The sequence below is a fragment of the Macaca fascicularis genome, chromosome 7 (genome assembly GCF_037993035.2).
Source record: "Macaca fascicularis isolate 582-1 chromosome 7, T2T-MFA8v1.1".
Taxonomy (NCBI): domain Eukaryota; kingdom Metazoa; phylum Chordata; class Mammalia; order Primates; family Cercopithecidae; genus Macaca; species Macaca fascicularis.
In genome coordinates this window covers 39,174,317-39,189,036 of record NC_088381.1, presented here as the reverse complement: position 1 = coordinate 39,189,036, position 14,720 = coordinate 39,174,317, and the positions used below count along the sequence as shown (strand labels likewise).

The window sequence follows — 14,720 nt, the reverse complement described above, 5'->3', positions numbered from 1 at the left end:
GTTGTCACAAATGGCAGCATCTCCATTGTTAAGGCTAAATATTACTCCATTGTGTGTACATAATCAAACCTCATTTTCTTATGTAAAATTTAAGCTGCCTCTACAAGCAATTACAAAAGAGAAGCTTCAAAGATGTTTCCTAGTCTGGCCGTAAGTTACAAGTACACAGGGAGGCAGCTATGATTTGGGGAAACGTAAACTGCCTCTTATCTGTCCCAGGGCTGCCATCAAGTCACTGCATGACCACAGGGAAGTCACCGTTTCTCTAAGTTGGTTTTTATCACTTGAAAAGCAGAGGTTTCCAACCTATGAGTGTTATCGCTCGTACGAATTGAAAACAAGGGATGTCGCCTCATTTGTGAGAGCTGAGGGAATCCATATGAACATACAAACAAAGCAGCGGAGTGTCCACTCAGCACAGGGTAGAAGAACAGAGGGGAGGGATGGTGGAGGTACAATAAGGACAGCATCACCCAAAGGATGCTGGAACACCCAGGATCCTGACTCCAACCTTGATGTTGAATCACCAAATGATTAACAACAACATGTCAAATCTGGTATCACAGAAGGTTCTCAGACTGTGGCCCCAGGAGCAGCAGCATCAGCAGCACCTGGGAATGTGACAGAAATGCCAGTGCTCAGGCTTCACCCCACACCTGCTGGATAAGAGGCTCTGGGGGTGAGGCCCGGCATCTTTAAATAAGCCCTTTAGATAATTCTGATCAGATGAAGTTGGAGAACCACTGACACAGTGGGCTGAAAGCTCAAATTACAGATTCAGACACACTTGGATTTGAATCCAGACTCAAAGGTCAAAATGTCTGCAACTGCGAGTAGCAGTTAAGTTCTGGTTAAGTAAGGTGATAATACAGGCGGAGGGAAGCACTGAGTGAGCTGGGAAACGCTCAGAATGGCAAGAAAAAGTGGAAAGGGAAAACAGCTTGTTAGTCAGTTTGTGCTGCTGCAAAAGAATATCGCAGACTGGGTAATGACCGGTTTTTTAATTATATTTAATTATACTTAATTCTATAATTTATAATTCAATTATAAAGAACAGAAAATTTATTTCTGCACAGTTCTGGAGGCTGGAAAGTCCACGGTCAAGGCACTGTCAGGTTCAGCTGTCTGGTACGGGTGGCATCCTCTGGGGAGGGGAGAAAGGCTGTGTCCTCACAAGGCAAAGGAGCAGAAGAGCAAGCTGGCTGAATGCTTCGTGAAGCCTCTTTTTGAAGGGCCTTAATCCCATTCATGAGGGAAAGGTCCTCATGACCTAATCATGAGGTCATACTTGTTTAGACCAAGAAGGTTTTCATGAATTTCTGGCATGCCATGAAGTTTTTCTTTTTGTCATCAAGATTATTTCATTTTATCAAATTCTTTTTCTCCAGCAATTAAGACAATCATATAGTGTTTTTTCAAAAAAATCTAACATGGTAAACTATATAAACACGTTTTATAAACACCTCTTAGCGCTATCACTTTGGCAACCCCCAGATTTTGGAAAGAACACATTCAAACCACAGCAGCATGGCAGAAACATAGGAAACGGGTTTGAAGTCCTATCTTGGTCACACAGCAGTTCTGTCATCCTGAACCAATCCAAATGTCCTTTAATATAAGGACACGCCACTGCCCAGGAACTCAGAGACAGCGCAGGGCTGGATACCTTCAGCGGTTCCTGGTTTGAAAGTTCTGGAGTTTCAAAGTAGTTAGGGAGATAGGCACCAACCTCAGAAGACAGCTAGGAGGAAACAATACAGACACTACTGAACGTTCGCTACCTCCGAAACTGAGAGGATAGGAGAGCTCCGGGCTGTCAGAAACACAAGACAGAAGTTCACAGGGAGGAAGTACGCAAGTGGCTTTTTACTGCATTTTACTTTTAATTTAGTGGGAGGATGGTGGTGAAGAATATAATGTAAGAGAGCTGATGAAAACAGAGGTTGAAATGCCAGATTTCTGGTTAGTTTGAAAACCGAGAATCAAGGGCCAAATTATTCTGACAAAAGCACACAGATGACCAACTCCAAAGGAGGAATATGTGTTTGAACAGAGGCCAAGTGAAAAACTGGTTTAAGACCTCCTACTGGGTCAAAAGCTTTGCTTGTTGACAGTAGAATTATCTTGAGTTTGTGGGGGAAAATTTCCAAGTCCACTGTGAATTCTTTCTCAACAAAGATTCATGTCCTGGGTCGCTCTGTTTTCTCAGTAAAATACTTCCGAGGAATTCCCAAACAGGAAGAGGGGGCTGTGGGAGTCAAGGATGAGAGAGGTTTCCTAAGCCTGTGACCTTCCTGCCCACTCTCAGCCCTTGGACCATTTCTTCCCGTAACACGCAGAGTCATGGAACCTTTCTGTCTGGCCTCCAGTGCCTATTACTTTTGCCTTTGCCATGTGTTAAATATCCAACTTTGGTGAATATAAGCTTCCATCATCACTTCAAGCCCAGATACTGCAACCATCTTTAAAAAAAAAAAAAAAAAAGTTCAGTGAGCTGGGTGTGCTGTTTCAAGCCTGTAATCCCAGTACTTTGGGAGGCTGAAGAGGGTGGATCGCTTGAACCCAGGAGTTCGAGACCAGCTTGGGCATCAAACTGCGACCCCATACAAAAGTTAGCCAGGCGTGGTGGTGCATTCTTGAAGTCCCAGCTACTTGAGAGGCTGAGGTGAGGGGACTGCTTGCACCAGAGAGGTGGAGGCTGAGATGGCGCCACTGCACTCCAGCCTGGATGACAGAGTGAGACTTTGTCTCCAAAAAAAAAAAAAAAAAAAAAAAAAAAAGTTGAGTGTGAAACATTTCAAATTATAGAAAAATATATGCTTTATAACTTATATACCTACCACCAAGGAGAAATACATGTTGGCATGTTGCCATATCTGCTTTATGATTGCTACTTCTCTTCTGTTACTAAAGTAGAGATTACAGAATTAGTGGAAGTCCCATATCCTTTCTTTATTAGGTAGCCATTTATTTTATTTATTTATTTTTTTGAGCGGAGTTTCCCTCTTGTTGCCCAGGCTGGGTGCAACGATGTAATCTTGGCTCACTGCAACCTCCACCTCCCAGGTTCAAGTGATTCTCGTGCCTCAGCCTCCCAAGTAGCTGGGATTACAGGTATGCACCACCACACCTGGCTAATTTTGTATTTGTAGTAGAGATGGGGTTTCTCCATGTTGGTCAGGATGGTCTTGAACTCCCCACCTCAAGTGATCCACCCACCTCAGCCTCCCAAAGTGCTGGGATTGCAGGCGTGGGCCACTGTGCTTGGCCACCACTTTTTTGAAGTTAGTTTCCACAGATATTTTAATATCTTCCTATAACTCCTTGTGTCTATAAACAATAATACATCCGGTTTCTCTTTGTGTATATATTTTTAAATAAAAAGATTCATATTCTGAAATACCTTGTTTCCTCTATAAAGAACCTTGGTGTCTTCACACATTTAAATGTATGTCCATTTGAGAGATATGAAATGCTCTATACCTTTTGATTTTGCATTTTCTGAATCACTTATTAAGTTAAACATCTTTTCATGTCTTTATCAGCCAACTACAGTTCCTTCTCTTTAAAGTACCTACTGATATCCTGGATGATCTTTTTCTCAGATTATTTTTTTCTTTTTTAATATCTTCTGGATATTAATCTGATCCTGGAGTATGCATTGCAGATATGTAAATTTCTTTTTCCAGTTTGGAGCTTTACTCTTGATGATGTCTTTCCCTAATAAGATATTTTAATTTTAATAAAGGTAGATTTATCAATCTTTTGAATTACTGTATCACCTTATGACACTAATATAGTGTTTTAATTACTTTATCTTTATAAAAAATTGTGGTAGTTGTATGAGTCCTTCATATATCTTCAATTAGCCTTTACCATTCTTGAGCCTTGACTAGTTCATATTAATTTTAGCAGCTTTATTGAGATGTCCATTTTAAGGATAAGTTTTCTCATTATTACGTAAGTGACTGGAATTGAACTGAGTCTATAAGTTTGGGTAGAAGTACTTTACCTGATATCAAGTCTTCCTACCCATTAACATAGCAATAGCATAGCATTTACTCAGACTGCCTTTTATGCTCTTCAAAAAGCTTTTATCATTTTATTGGTGAGATCTTGGAGATCACTGGACAGCTGTCTTCCTAGGTAAATTATACTCTTTGTAACTACTATAAAAGGTAATTCCCTTTTATCAATTATATTTCCTCTTTGTTGATTTGTATGGGAATACTATTTGCTATTACACATTTTTTTTCCCCCTAAAGACCTCACTTAAAAGTCTTGTTAATTCCAGCAAGGTTCTCTGTAGACTGACTGATTATCTATGTAGATAATCCTATCACCTGCAACTAATGACAGTTTTGTTTATCTAATGCTGATGTGGTTTAGTTCTTTTTCTTTCCTTATTGCACTCACTAGGATATTTAGTATCATGTTGATAAGAAGCATTGATAGCAGGCATCCTTCTGGACATTAAAAGGAATAAATATTAAACTATTAATTATCATACTTGTTTAGACCAAGAAGGTTTTCATGAATTTCTGGCATGCCATGAAGTTTTTCTTTTTGTCATCAAGATTATTTCATTTTATCAAATTCTTTTTCTCCAGCAATTAAGACAATCATATAGTGTTTTTTCAAAAAAATCTAACATGGTCAACTATATAAACACGTTTTCTACTGTTAAGATGTGTCTCTTGGTATTCCATTCTAAAATGTCAAGTTCTCTCTCAGTCCCTAAAATACACAAACTCCCTATTCCCTTTTTCTGCCTTTTTATCTTGGCATTCAGCATCATTAATATATTATATATTTTACTTACTTATTAGTTCTCATCTGCCTTTCTGCACTAGAATTTAAGTTCCATGAGGGCAGAAATGCTTGACTGTGTTTTTCACTGCTGTATCTCCAGTAGCCTAGTGTCTACCACGTAGAAGGCACTCAACAAATTATTTGTTAAATAAATGAATTTTGCCTCCTTTAAAGAAACACTATTTAGTTCTAACTTGCACTTACGCATGAACATATGTCATGCTGGACTTAGTTAATACTTGATTAACTTTTTTGAGCAAGACATCTATATTCAATTTAAAAGCTTTCTATTGTCTGTATTCATTTTGGTATTACAGTTCTGCTAGTTTCAAATTAAGGTGAAGACCTTTACTTTTTTATTTTCTGAAATAACCGGGGCCTAGTGTTTATTTTGTTGTTTTTTGATTGGTATATTTTAAACTGATAAGTCAATTTCTTTCAAGATTATAGATTTCAATTTTCTAATTATCAATTTTTTCTAAATTTTCCTAGTTTATCACATTCTCAACCACTTTTTAATATCTCTTTACCTTATTTTGCCTTTTTCTTCTTTTGTTTTTCTTGATCACATTTACCCAAAGTTTATCAAGTTTTTCAAAGAACCAGCTTTTGGTTTTATTGATTCTCTGTGGTTTTTATTTCATTATTTTCTTTTAAATATTTTCTTTCTTCTATTTTGATCTTGTTGTACTAATCATTCACTGAGGGAAGTATGTTAACTTACTTCACTAAAATTGCATATCTGAAATTATTGCAATACAGTCTATTTTTCCTTTATATACATTTAAGGCAGTGTTAGGCACATATACAGGTTCACAATTATTTAGTATCCTGATAAATTAGTCCTTCTATCTTTATAATCTTCCTTATCTCGACTTATGCTTTGTTTGCCTTAGAGTCTATTTTGTGTACTGTAAGTAGAAATTTCCTGGCATATCAGTTTCAATGCATTTAAACTTTCCTCTGTCATTCTCTCTGTTCTTTGTCTAAAAGTGTGTCTTTTAGAGATAATATAGACCTGGACTTAAAAAAAAAAATTCCATTCAATGAGAATCTCTGTTTATTAATTGCTGCATTTCATTTACTTACATTTGGTATGATACCTAATATATTTACAAGTGTTTACCATATCTCATTCCAGACCTTCTTTTCACTTTGTTTCCATAAGCCACCCTGCACATCTCCTATTGTAACGGTCAAGCTATCTGCATTTCTTCCCTCCTACCCCTACTGGCTTGAAAGCTATATGGATTATTTCTTCTTGTTTGGTTTGACCAGTAATTAAAATTTTATTAAAGAACTTGTGAAGTCTGGTTTCTTTCACTGTTTCCATATACAGTCTATATATATTCTCTCAGGCTATCTTCATTTTTTTCCCAACAATTTTATTATGAAAAATTCCAAACATAGCACAATGTTGAAACATTGTGTATTGAACATTCTATATCTGTCACCTAGAGTCACCTTCAATTTTATCAAGTATCCTTGATTTAAGATCTGAAGTTTACCAGTAACTCTCATCTTCTCCAATAAAATATAGTCTACAGAAGGCTTTTACTCTGACCACTTCTTAAAGTTTTCCACAGTGTTTTTAAGGGTCTGGAAATTAGTCATTATTATGTTTTGTTGTTGCTGTTTTAAGAGTTAATTCTTCTTTAGATTTCCCTTCTACTTTGTCAATTTCTTTAATCAACATTGCTACTTGCATGATACTCTTCTCACCTTTTTAGAAACAATCCATAGTAGTCTGCATAGTTTACACTGCAACTTTCAACTTCCTGAATAGACCATCCCGCATTTAAAATACAGTTAAAAAGTTGGACTTTGTTGAAATGATCAGAGCCAAGTTTTGGTTCTGCATAATAACCATTTCATATATTTATCTGCCACACAGATTGTAGATTCAAAAACAGCAAGGAATTAGTATATAATATCTCCCTTATATTTTCTCTATACCTGGCACAATAAAACACATCTGCAAGTCCTCAATGAGTTAAAGAAAAACACCAGGCTCACACATAGGTAACAAAATTTCACATGAACCCCACACATTTGTACAAAAATTCACATCACACGGCCTATTTTCTGCAAGCATTTTCTGAACACAGAAATGCATAAAGCAAATACCTGATTACTAGATTATGTGTCGTTTTTACTTCATGCACCAATAAAATGTCCCTTCTTAGGACCCTCTGAAGGTGACCTGAGGAAAACTGTCATGTGGATAAAGCATATCAGACTCAGTCTAGGAGATCCTGGCTTTCTTCTGCCTCCCCGCACTTGACTGTTCTGGGCCTTGTCTCTGTCTCTCTCTGGCACTTATTCTCCCCATGAATAGAGTAGATGGATATATTAAATCATCCTTAAATCCCTGGAAACTCTGAAAATCTTTCAGACTCTGATGATTTTCATTATTGTAAATGAGTACCTTCACTGAAGTACCAAATCCAGAAATCACTGGAGAGTCTGAAGAAAGTTCAAAGCGAATCTCATAAAAATGTCCATATTGCAACTCTGAGCAAAAATGCTAAGAAAATTTTCAAAAAATTAAAAGATATGCCCTCGTTCACATCCCTATGCACCCACCTCAGAAACTACGTAACTGAAATTTCTGGGGGCTGCATCTTCAGCACGGCTGTCACAAGTCCAACCTTCTCATTATTATTTTAAAACCCTAAATTGTTTAAGCAGATCACACATATGAAAGCTACATTGGGAAAGAGCTAAAGGCTGCAAAAGAGAGCCCAGTCAGTCACCAGGGACAGCCCAGGCAAAAACAGGACCTGGCTATCCAACTCACAAATCAGCAAATGTGGCCTCACTGTTTTGTTTTAATTAAGAAGGGACTTATATCCTCAAGAAGTTTTACCTGCATGGTATAAGCAATAATGTACACAATTAAATATCTACATTAAGTAAAAATGCCTCATTACCTAATTTGGACTAATTAAAAAGTAAATCAAATTCGTAAGGAAAAATAATTGCCACCAGGCAAAATTACCTTATTTTAATTTGGAATCTGAATAAGGGTGCAGGTACCACTACAGGCATAAACTTGATATTATAATCTTAGAAAAAAAAGAAACGAACTCAACGCAATTGCTTAACTCTTGTGGTCTCAGATTATTAAGAGAAGAACACTGCTGCTGGAGTGTGAGTGTGTAGCATTCAATAGGACCACAAACTGCAGTATGTACTTTTAAGACCAGTACCAATGCTTTGATATTAGTTTGTAATCTCGACACAGGCAGTCAGCTGTACAGGAACATTCACGATGATTTGGTTGGTACGATCCATCACGCTAGGAAACAGACCAAAGCACCCTGTAATCCCAGTTTTAAGTACCTTTGCTGCATAGTGGGAGACCAGTAAAAGGGGCAACTTTGCCTTTCATTGAAAGTAGGAATGCCTTTCAAAATGAGAGCCTGGTGTTAGAAGTCAGAAGCTATTTGCAGAGAAACTCTTTACCTGTGAATAAGCCACTTCTCTCTGTCCTGCTTCTTCCGTACCTATCAAATAAAATACTATGTTCTCAATTCACAAGGGAGTCCTGAGAACTAGTTGCCCCAGGGCTATGGAGAAAGTGAGCTAATAAAATGACCCGGGTGGCATCGTCATCAATATAAGAACCCGGTGAATGGCTACATTCGGATCTCCTTCCTACCAGGGAGACATAAACATTCACAGCTACAAAAGTCTAAAAACAGGTAAACGTTTTATTTCCATTTTTTTGATTCATCAATCTTCCCTCCATTTTCTATTTGTCACCAGGCACTTTAAAAACAGAAACAGAATGTTGTTTCCTCCGAGGCCTCACTAGCTCTTGGTGTTTATTCCTCAATATCCGTGGCCATAATCCTCAGGCTGATGACATCAGTTGTATCTGAGGGGCCAGCTGTGAGGCTAGAAGGTGGGAATGTGGAAACTGCTCAAGGAACTTGTGCACACGGCCTTCGATAGGTGGCTGAACAGAAGGGGACGACGCTTCCTGAGGCTCCCGAGGAAGGAAGCCAGACGAGTGGGGTAAAAGCGGGCCCTGAGGAACACCCGGCCGTATGACTCATTTGGAGAATACAGAACTAAGTAGGTGGTAGGAACTGCTCAGAGCCATCCTCAGCCTCAGACTCACAATGTGTGGCACACTGCAGGACGCAGCATCACCTTGTAAAGGCTCCCTGGGATTCACTAACCCAAGGGCAGAGGTTTGCTTTCTGCGGGGTTAACAACTCAGTTTAGACCAAACAGCATATTGGCCAGGCATTCTCTGGCACCAGAAGAAAAGTTAACTTTTCTTCTTACTCAAAGGCATATACTGGTCCCAATTACTTTCCACCAAAGTGAAAGTGGGGACAAGGGTCAAAGAAGCCTCTCCGTTATCCTCTCCCTGCGATACACTTGAACCAATACAATGACGCACAATACCATGAATGGCCTACTGGACACATCTCATGCTGACTGGCACATCCTACAAGAAAGCTCATGTCCCTCCCCCTTACTCCCCCATTGGCGTTCACACCATGGCCCTACTGGAGTGGATTTTTTTTTTTTTAACTTTCCTCTTCACTAAGATGAAGTAGAAGGGAAAAAAAAAGGGGTGGAGGGGGACACAGATCACTGAATTTCTATTCAGCAAGAAAAACTTCTCAATTTATCTTGCTTTCCCCAAAATCTGCAAATTTGGTCATCTACTTGATTGAAGAAAAGCTAGCATTCTCACAAATGATGAAATTAGGGTATGATCTTAGATACCTAGCTCAAAAAAAAAAAAAAAAATGGTGAAAGGAAACAAGAGAGGAGAAAAGAGAAAAAAAGAAAATAAAAATGTCATTTACTCTAAAAATCCAGGTTTATGTTTGTGTTCCACATGAGGTCCAAACTGTATCTGGGCTTGAAATCCACCAAACTCACAGGCTTTCTCGAAGGAGACAGGGTGAGAGCCATTCAGGATGTCATCCCGAGCCTGAAACACAAGGAGGAGGAAAAACATCAGAGGTTTGGGGGAGTGACGCGTTCTCTCCACTGACACATTCCCATGGCCCAGCACACTCTCTCTGTGGAGCAGGGGACAGTGCCAGCCGACCCACGGTGACATGTGCAGGACACAGTGGATGATCACCACATGGGAGAAAACTAAGGCGAAAGAAAAACAAACCTTTGTCCAAAATGGCCTGTAGATGGAAAACATTAGAGATGTCCGGTATAGCAAAAGCAAAGTCTGACGACAATTGAGAAAGGCAGAAGTGATTATAAAAGAGGCCAAGGAAATTCATATGAAATGATCAGCTTCAAAGAGGCCAAAAGACAAATTCAGTGTACTTTTTATAATCCTAAATCATAAAGCTAGCTAATCAAATATCTAGAGGCAAAATCAACCCAACCCCCATCCCCAGATAAAGACCAATGTAATAGAAGAAGAGAAAGAAAGGCGATAGGCGCACACACACACAGACAAGAACTCAATACTCAAGACAGCAGGGGAAAGGACAAGCAAATGCATCCTAAAATGGGGAGCTTGCTGTGTCTGAACTCCTCCTCCTCCCAGTTCTCCATCCATCACTGCTGTTGTTTTCCGCTGCCCTCCTTTCTGCCTTTCTTTCTCTAAATGACCCCCAAATCACCCAAAGATGGACACTCTCAGCTATCACTCTGAGCCTTAAGCCAATAAGCATCTTTACACTGCCCTGCTATCTCTCTCCCTTTGGCCTCCCCACTTCTTTCCTCTCAGCCCTCTTTCCATGCCATCCTTCCATCCACTAAGTCAGGGGTCAGGAAACTTCTCCAAAAGGCCAAACAGTAAACATTTCACACCTCCTGGGCCACACCGTCTCTGTCACAACTACTGAGTTCTGTCACGGGAATGTGAGAAGAGCCACAGAAGGTATGTATAACAACTACATAACCCTCAAGGGGATTTATCAATATGTGATACTTGAATACATAAGCTGTGTTACAATAAAACTTTATTCACAAGTAAAGGCAAAAGGCATGACTGTAATTTGCCAACCCCCACATTATTTCTATGGGCAGATAGATGGATAAATATGGAGAGGAAAGGGAGGGAGGGAAGAAAGGAAGAAAGGAAGCTGGCAGGAGAGGACAAAGATGGATGATGTTTTCCCTGAGCCACAAGCAACCTTGGGGACAATCCAGTGCAATCCACATCTTCACACTGGGAAACTCAGACATGTTAAATGGCTTGTCAGTTTAACAATTACTTAAGGGTAACCACATGAAAGATTATTGAGAGGATATCTTCCAGTTAATGAGAAGTCCTGATTTTCTGACCAATATTCTCTTGCAATCTAAGATGTCAGCTAAGAAACCTCTGGGAAGCTACAGGGAGGCCCTACTCCGGATGGTCAGCTGCGCTCATCCAGAATATCAACCTGCACCACAACCAAACACATGCTTGGACCCAGGAGCAATGCCTGCTGGAAACGATGCCATAAACGTGGCAGAAGCCAGCGCCGCCCTCCTGCTCGCCACAAGATACAGCCAGGAGCTTCCTGCAATCTCATCAACCTCAGTGTCTGAGCAGTAAATACTGTACCTGAACATAAAGCAAGTTCAGCTGCACAGGGTCTCTCGAATCTACATTCTGATCAGAGTAAAAGAACTTCCGTCTAAGCAGCAACGTTTCGTTTTCATCTACTCCTTGTTCTCTGAATGTTCGGCTGTGATCCAGCCAATTTACTGCAACACAACAAGACATATAAGAGAACTGTGTTTATTTTTCCTCTTAATTAAAGGGAATTTACCAAAAGAGCAGTGTGATGCAGATTTCTATAACTCTGATACTTAGTTATAGTTACTTCTTACATTAGTACTGTGGTTTTTAAGCTTTGCAAAATAATTTCACATCTACCAAATGACCAGCCAAAATGGAAATGAGGGAGAAAATTCCCAGTCATTCCTAAAGTTATAGCTAAAGCACTATAATGAATGTGTAATATGCTGCCTCTCCGGTGGCAGGGTGGAGGGCAGATACTCCAGTCTCAGCTAATAAAGTGATTTAGAGGCTCTGAGCATAGTAAGTTACCTCTGACCTCAAGTAGAAAAGAGGAAGAAAATGAAAGTATGGAGGGAGTGGGGGAGACAACAGTAAAGGGGGGCTGGCAGAACCATGCCATGGGTCAGCTTAAATCTCAGTCATTCTGAGAACCCTGTTCTCTCATCTATGTGTACAGTATTTGATCACTCCCCTGTACACTTTCACAGCTCTCACTCCAACACTCCTCTGCGGACTTAAAACACATTGTGAGTTAAGTCCTTATCACCAGTGTCTCTAGATTATAAGCAACCTGAGTACAGAAAACGTGTCTCCCACATCTCCCACAGTACCTGCGAGAGTATCTTGCACATAATAATAAATCCTTGGGATTTTTCTACTAAAGTCTCTTGGAAAGAAGTATATAACTGTAAATCAAATTAGGCAGAAAGAAAAAAAAGCACACAAAGGGTCAGAGGAAATGAGAGCCTCACAGAAGATCAATAAACACAATGGCAATAACGATGTCGTCCCGATACAGCCACAAGAACAAATACAATGAAAGGAGGAAAGAGGCCAGGAAGTCTAGGTGGACTGGGTAATAAATTAAGACCCTTTCAGTGGAGGGTCAGGCAGCAAGGTGCAAACAGCATGGGCTTTAGGGACACAAGGGGTTACGTGCTGGCTTTTCCACAAATTTACTGTGTAGCTATGGAAAATGACTTTCCAATCATAGAATTCTATTACTTTTTTTTTTTGAGACAGAGTCACGCTCTGTCGCCCAGGCTGGAGTGCAGTGGCACAATCTCAGTTCACTGCAACCTCCGCCTCCCGGGTTCAAGCAATTCTCCTGCCTCAGCCTCCTGCATAGCTGGGATTACAGCCGTGTGCCACCACACCCAGCTAATTTTTGTATTTTTAAGCAGAGACAGGGTTTCACCATGTTGGTCAGGCTGGTCTCGAACTCCTGACCTCAAGTGATCCAACTGCCTCAGCCTCCCAAACTGCTAGAATTACAGGCATGAGTCACCGCGCCCAATCCACTATTACTATTTTTAACTCCTAAGGAAATAATGGGTCTAAGGCAACGGTCATTGATGGATGTTAAACATCCCCCCAAAAAAGAAAACCAGAAACAACTTCCTGATGGAAGTGCCCATCACCACTGAAGAAAGCATCTTTATTAAAATAAACACAAACACTTAAATCTAGTCAAGTCTCCAGATCTAAGGAATTAAAAGGGACAGAGGAACATGTTAAATGACACCATAGGTATGCAATGAAGAAAATCCAGACTGTACAAAATGCTGTACAAGTAAGAATTTGGTTTTTTCACATACACAAAAACTGCAAAAAGACATGAACTATCACACTGAGTGGTGACCACAGTTAATAATAATGCATTATATATTTCAAAAATGCTAATAATAGATTTTTAACAATCTTACCACAAAAAAAGATAAATTAGTGAGGTGATGGATATGTTAATTAGCTTGATTGAATCCTTCTTCATTGTCTACATAGATATATCACACTGCACCCCATAAATATACATCATTAGTATTAGTCCATTAAAAAAGAGAGATGGAAAGACTCTTAGGAAAACAAATTAATTCACTAATTAATTAACTTGTTCAACCTTATTTGGATCCCAGTTCAAACTACTAAAAAAATTTTTAGACAATAATGAAGCAAATGTGAACATGATTTGTATATCTGATATTAAGATATTTCTTTAGATGTGAAATGGTATTACAGTTACTTTTTAAAAAATTTTTATTTATTTATTTTTTGAGACAGAGTCTCACTCTGTCATCCAGGCTGGAGTACAATGGTGCGACCTCAGCTCACTGCAACCTCCACCTCCCAGGTTCAAGTGATTCTCCTGCCCGAGCCTCCTGAGTAGCTGGGAATACCGGCGTGCAGCTAATTTTTTGTGTGTTTTCAGCAGATGAGGTTTCACCTTATCGGCCAGGCTGGTCTCAAACCCAACCTCAGGTAATCCACCTGCCTCGGCCTCCCAAAGTACTGGGATTATAGGCGTGAGCCACTGTGCCCAGCCTACTTTTTTTAAATCGAGTTTTAAGAAACAAAGACAAAAATCCTGTCCTGGGTCATATAGATGGTAGGAGGGAAGTAAGGCTTGGCAAAGCCTGTGTGTCTGTATCACGCTTCCTCTGCAAACACTTACGGTCATCATCTGTGTGCAGCTTGGCCTTCAACTTCTCCATTTTCCTCTCATCTCGTAACAGTGTCCTGTCTTTTTTGAGTGTGCCCGTTCCTTCCTCTTTCTTTTCATCAATAGTTTCTTGGATTAAGGAGTATTCTTCATAATTTGTTATTCCTAAAAATTGGAAATTAGGTTACAATTATAAATAATTAAATTACTGTCAACCTCTTCCAGCCTAAGGTCTGTGCTATTCCAAGGAGCTCCTGGTGGCAAAGAACCAGAAACAGCCCTACTAACGTGAGGGTCAGGGAGGTGGCCACATCAAATTACATGAGGGAGCTTCAGCTAGTTAAGTCATATTCACACTGTGGGGGGAAAACAGGTAACAAACTTGAACACTTTTTTTTCAAAAACAAATTTTTAAAAATCAGACTCTGGTTTCCTCTTTCTTCCGAAACGTCTTTGGAGACCTTCCTACATTTTCACAGGGTTGTGGTCACTATGATAATACAGAATTTCCAGTGCTAAGTAATTGCTTTCATAAAGGTTTCCTAAAAATGCAGTAGTGAAATCGTACCCAAAGAAGTCACAGTAAAACTTACGTCACATTCAATTCTCTCATCTAGCCGGACGCGGTGGCTCATGCCTGTAATCCCAGCACTTTGGGAGGCCGAGGCAGGCGGATCACGAGGTCAGGAGATCGAGACCATCGTGGCTAACACAGTGAAACCCAGTCTCTACTAAAAATAC

General features: G+C 39.7%; 1 protein-coding gene across 23 annotated transcripts in view; it reads right to left on the bottom strand.

Annotated features, from left to right (window-relative positions):
• TLN2 (talin 2) overlaps nucleotides 1–14,720 on the bottom strand; it is a 457,700-nt gene that overhangs the window by 176,019 nt on the left and 266,961 nt on the right. For all 23 annotated transcript variants that reach the window (XM_073995950.1, XM_045395572.2, XM_045395576.2 and 20 more), the window contains 3 exons: nucleotides 13,992–14,144; nucleotides 11,363–11,505; nucleotides 9,645–9,772 (listed from right to left, as the gene is read on the bottom strand). In XM_073995950.1, coding sequence (XP_073852051.1) covers nucleotides 9,645–9,772; nucleotides 11,363–11,505; nucleotides 13,992–14,144 — 424 coding nt within the window. The remainder of the gene's footprint in view (nucleotides 1–9,644; nucleotides 9,773–11,362; nucleotides 11,506–13,991; nucleotides 14,145–14,720) is intronic.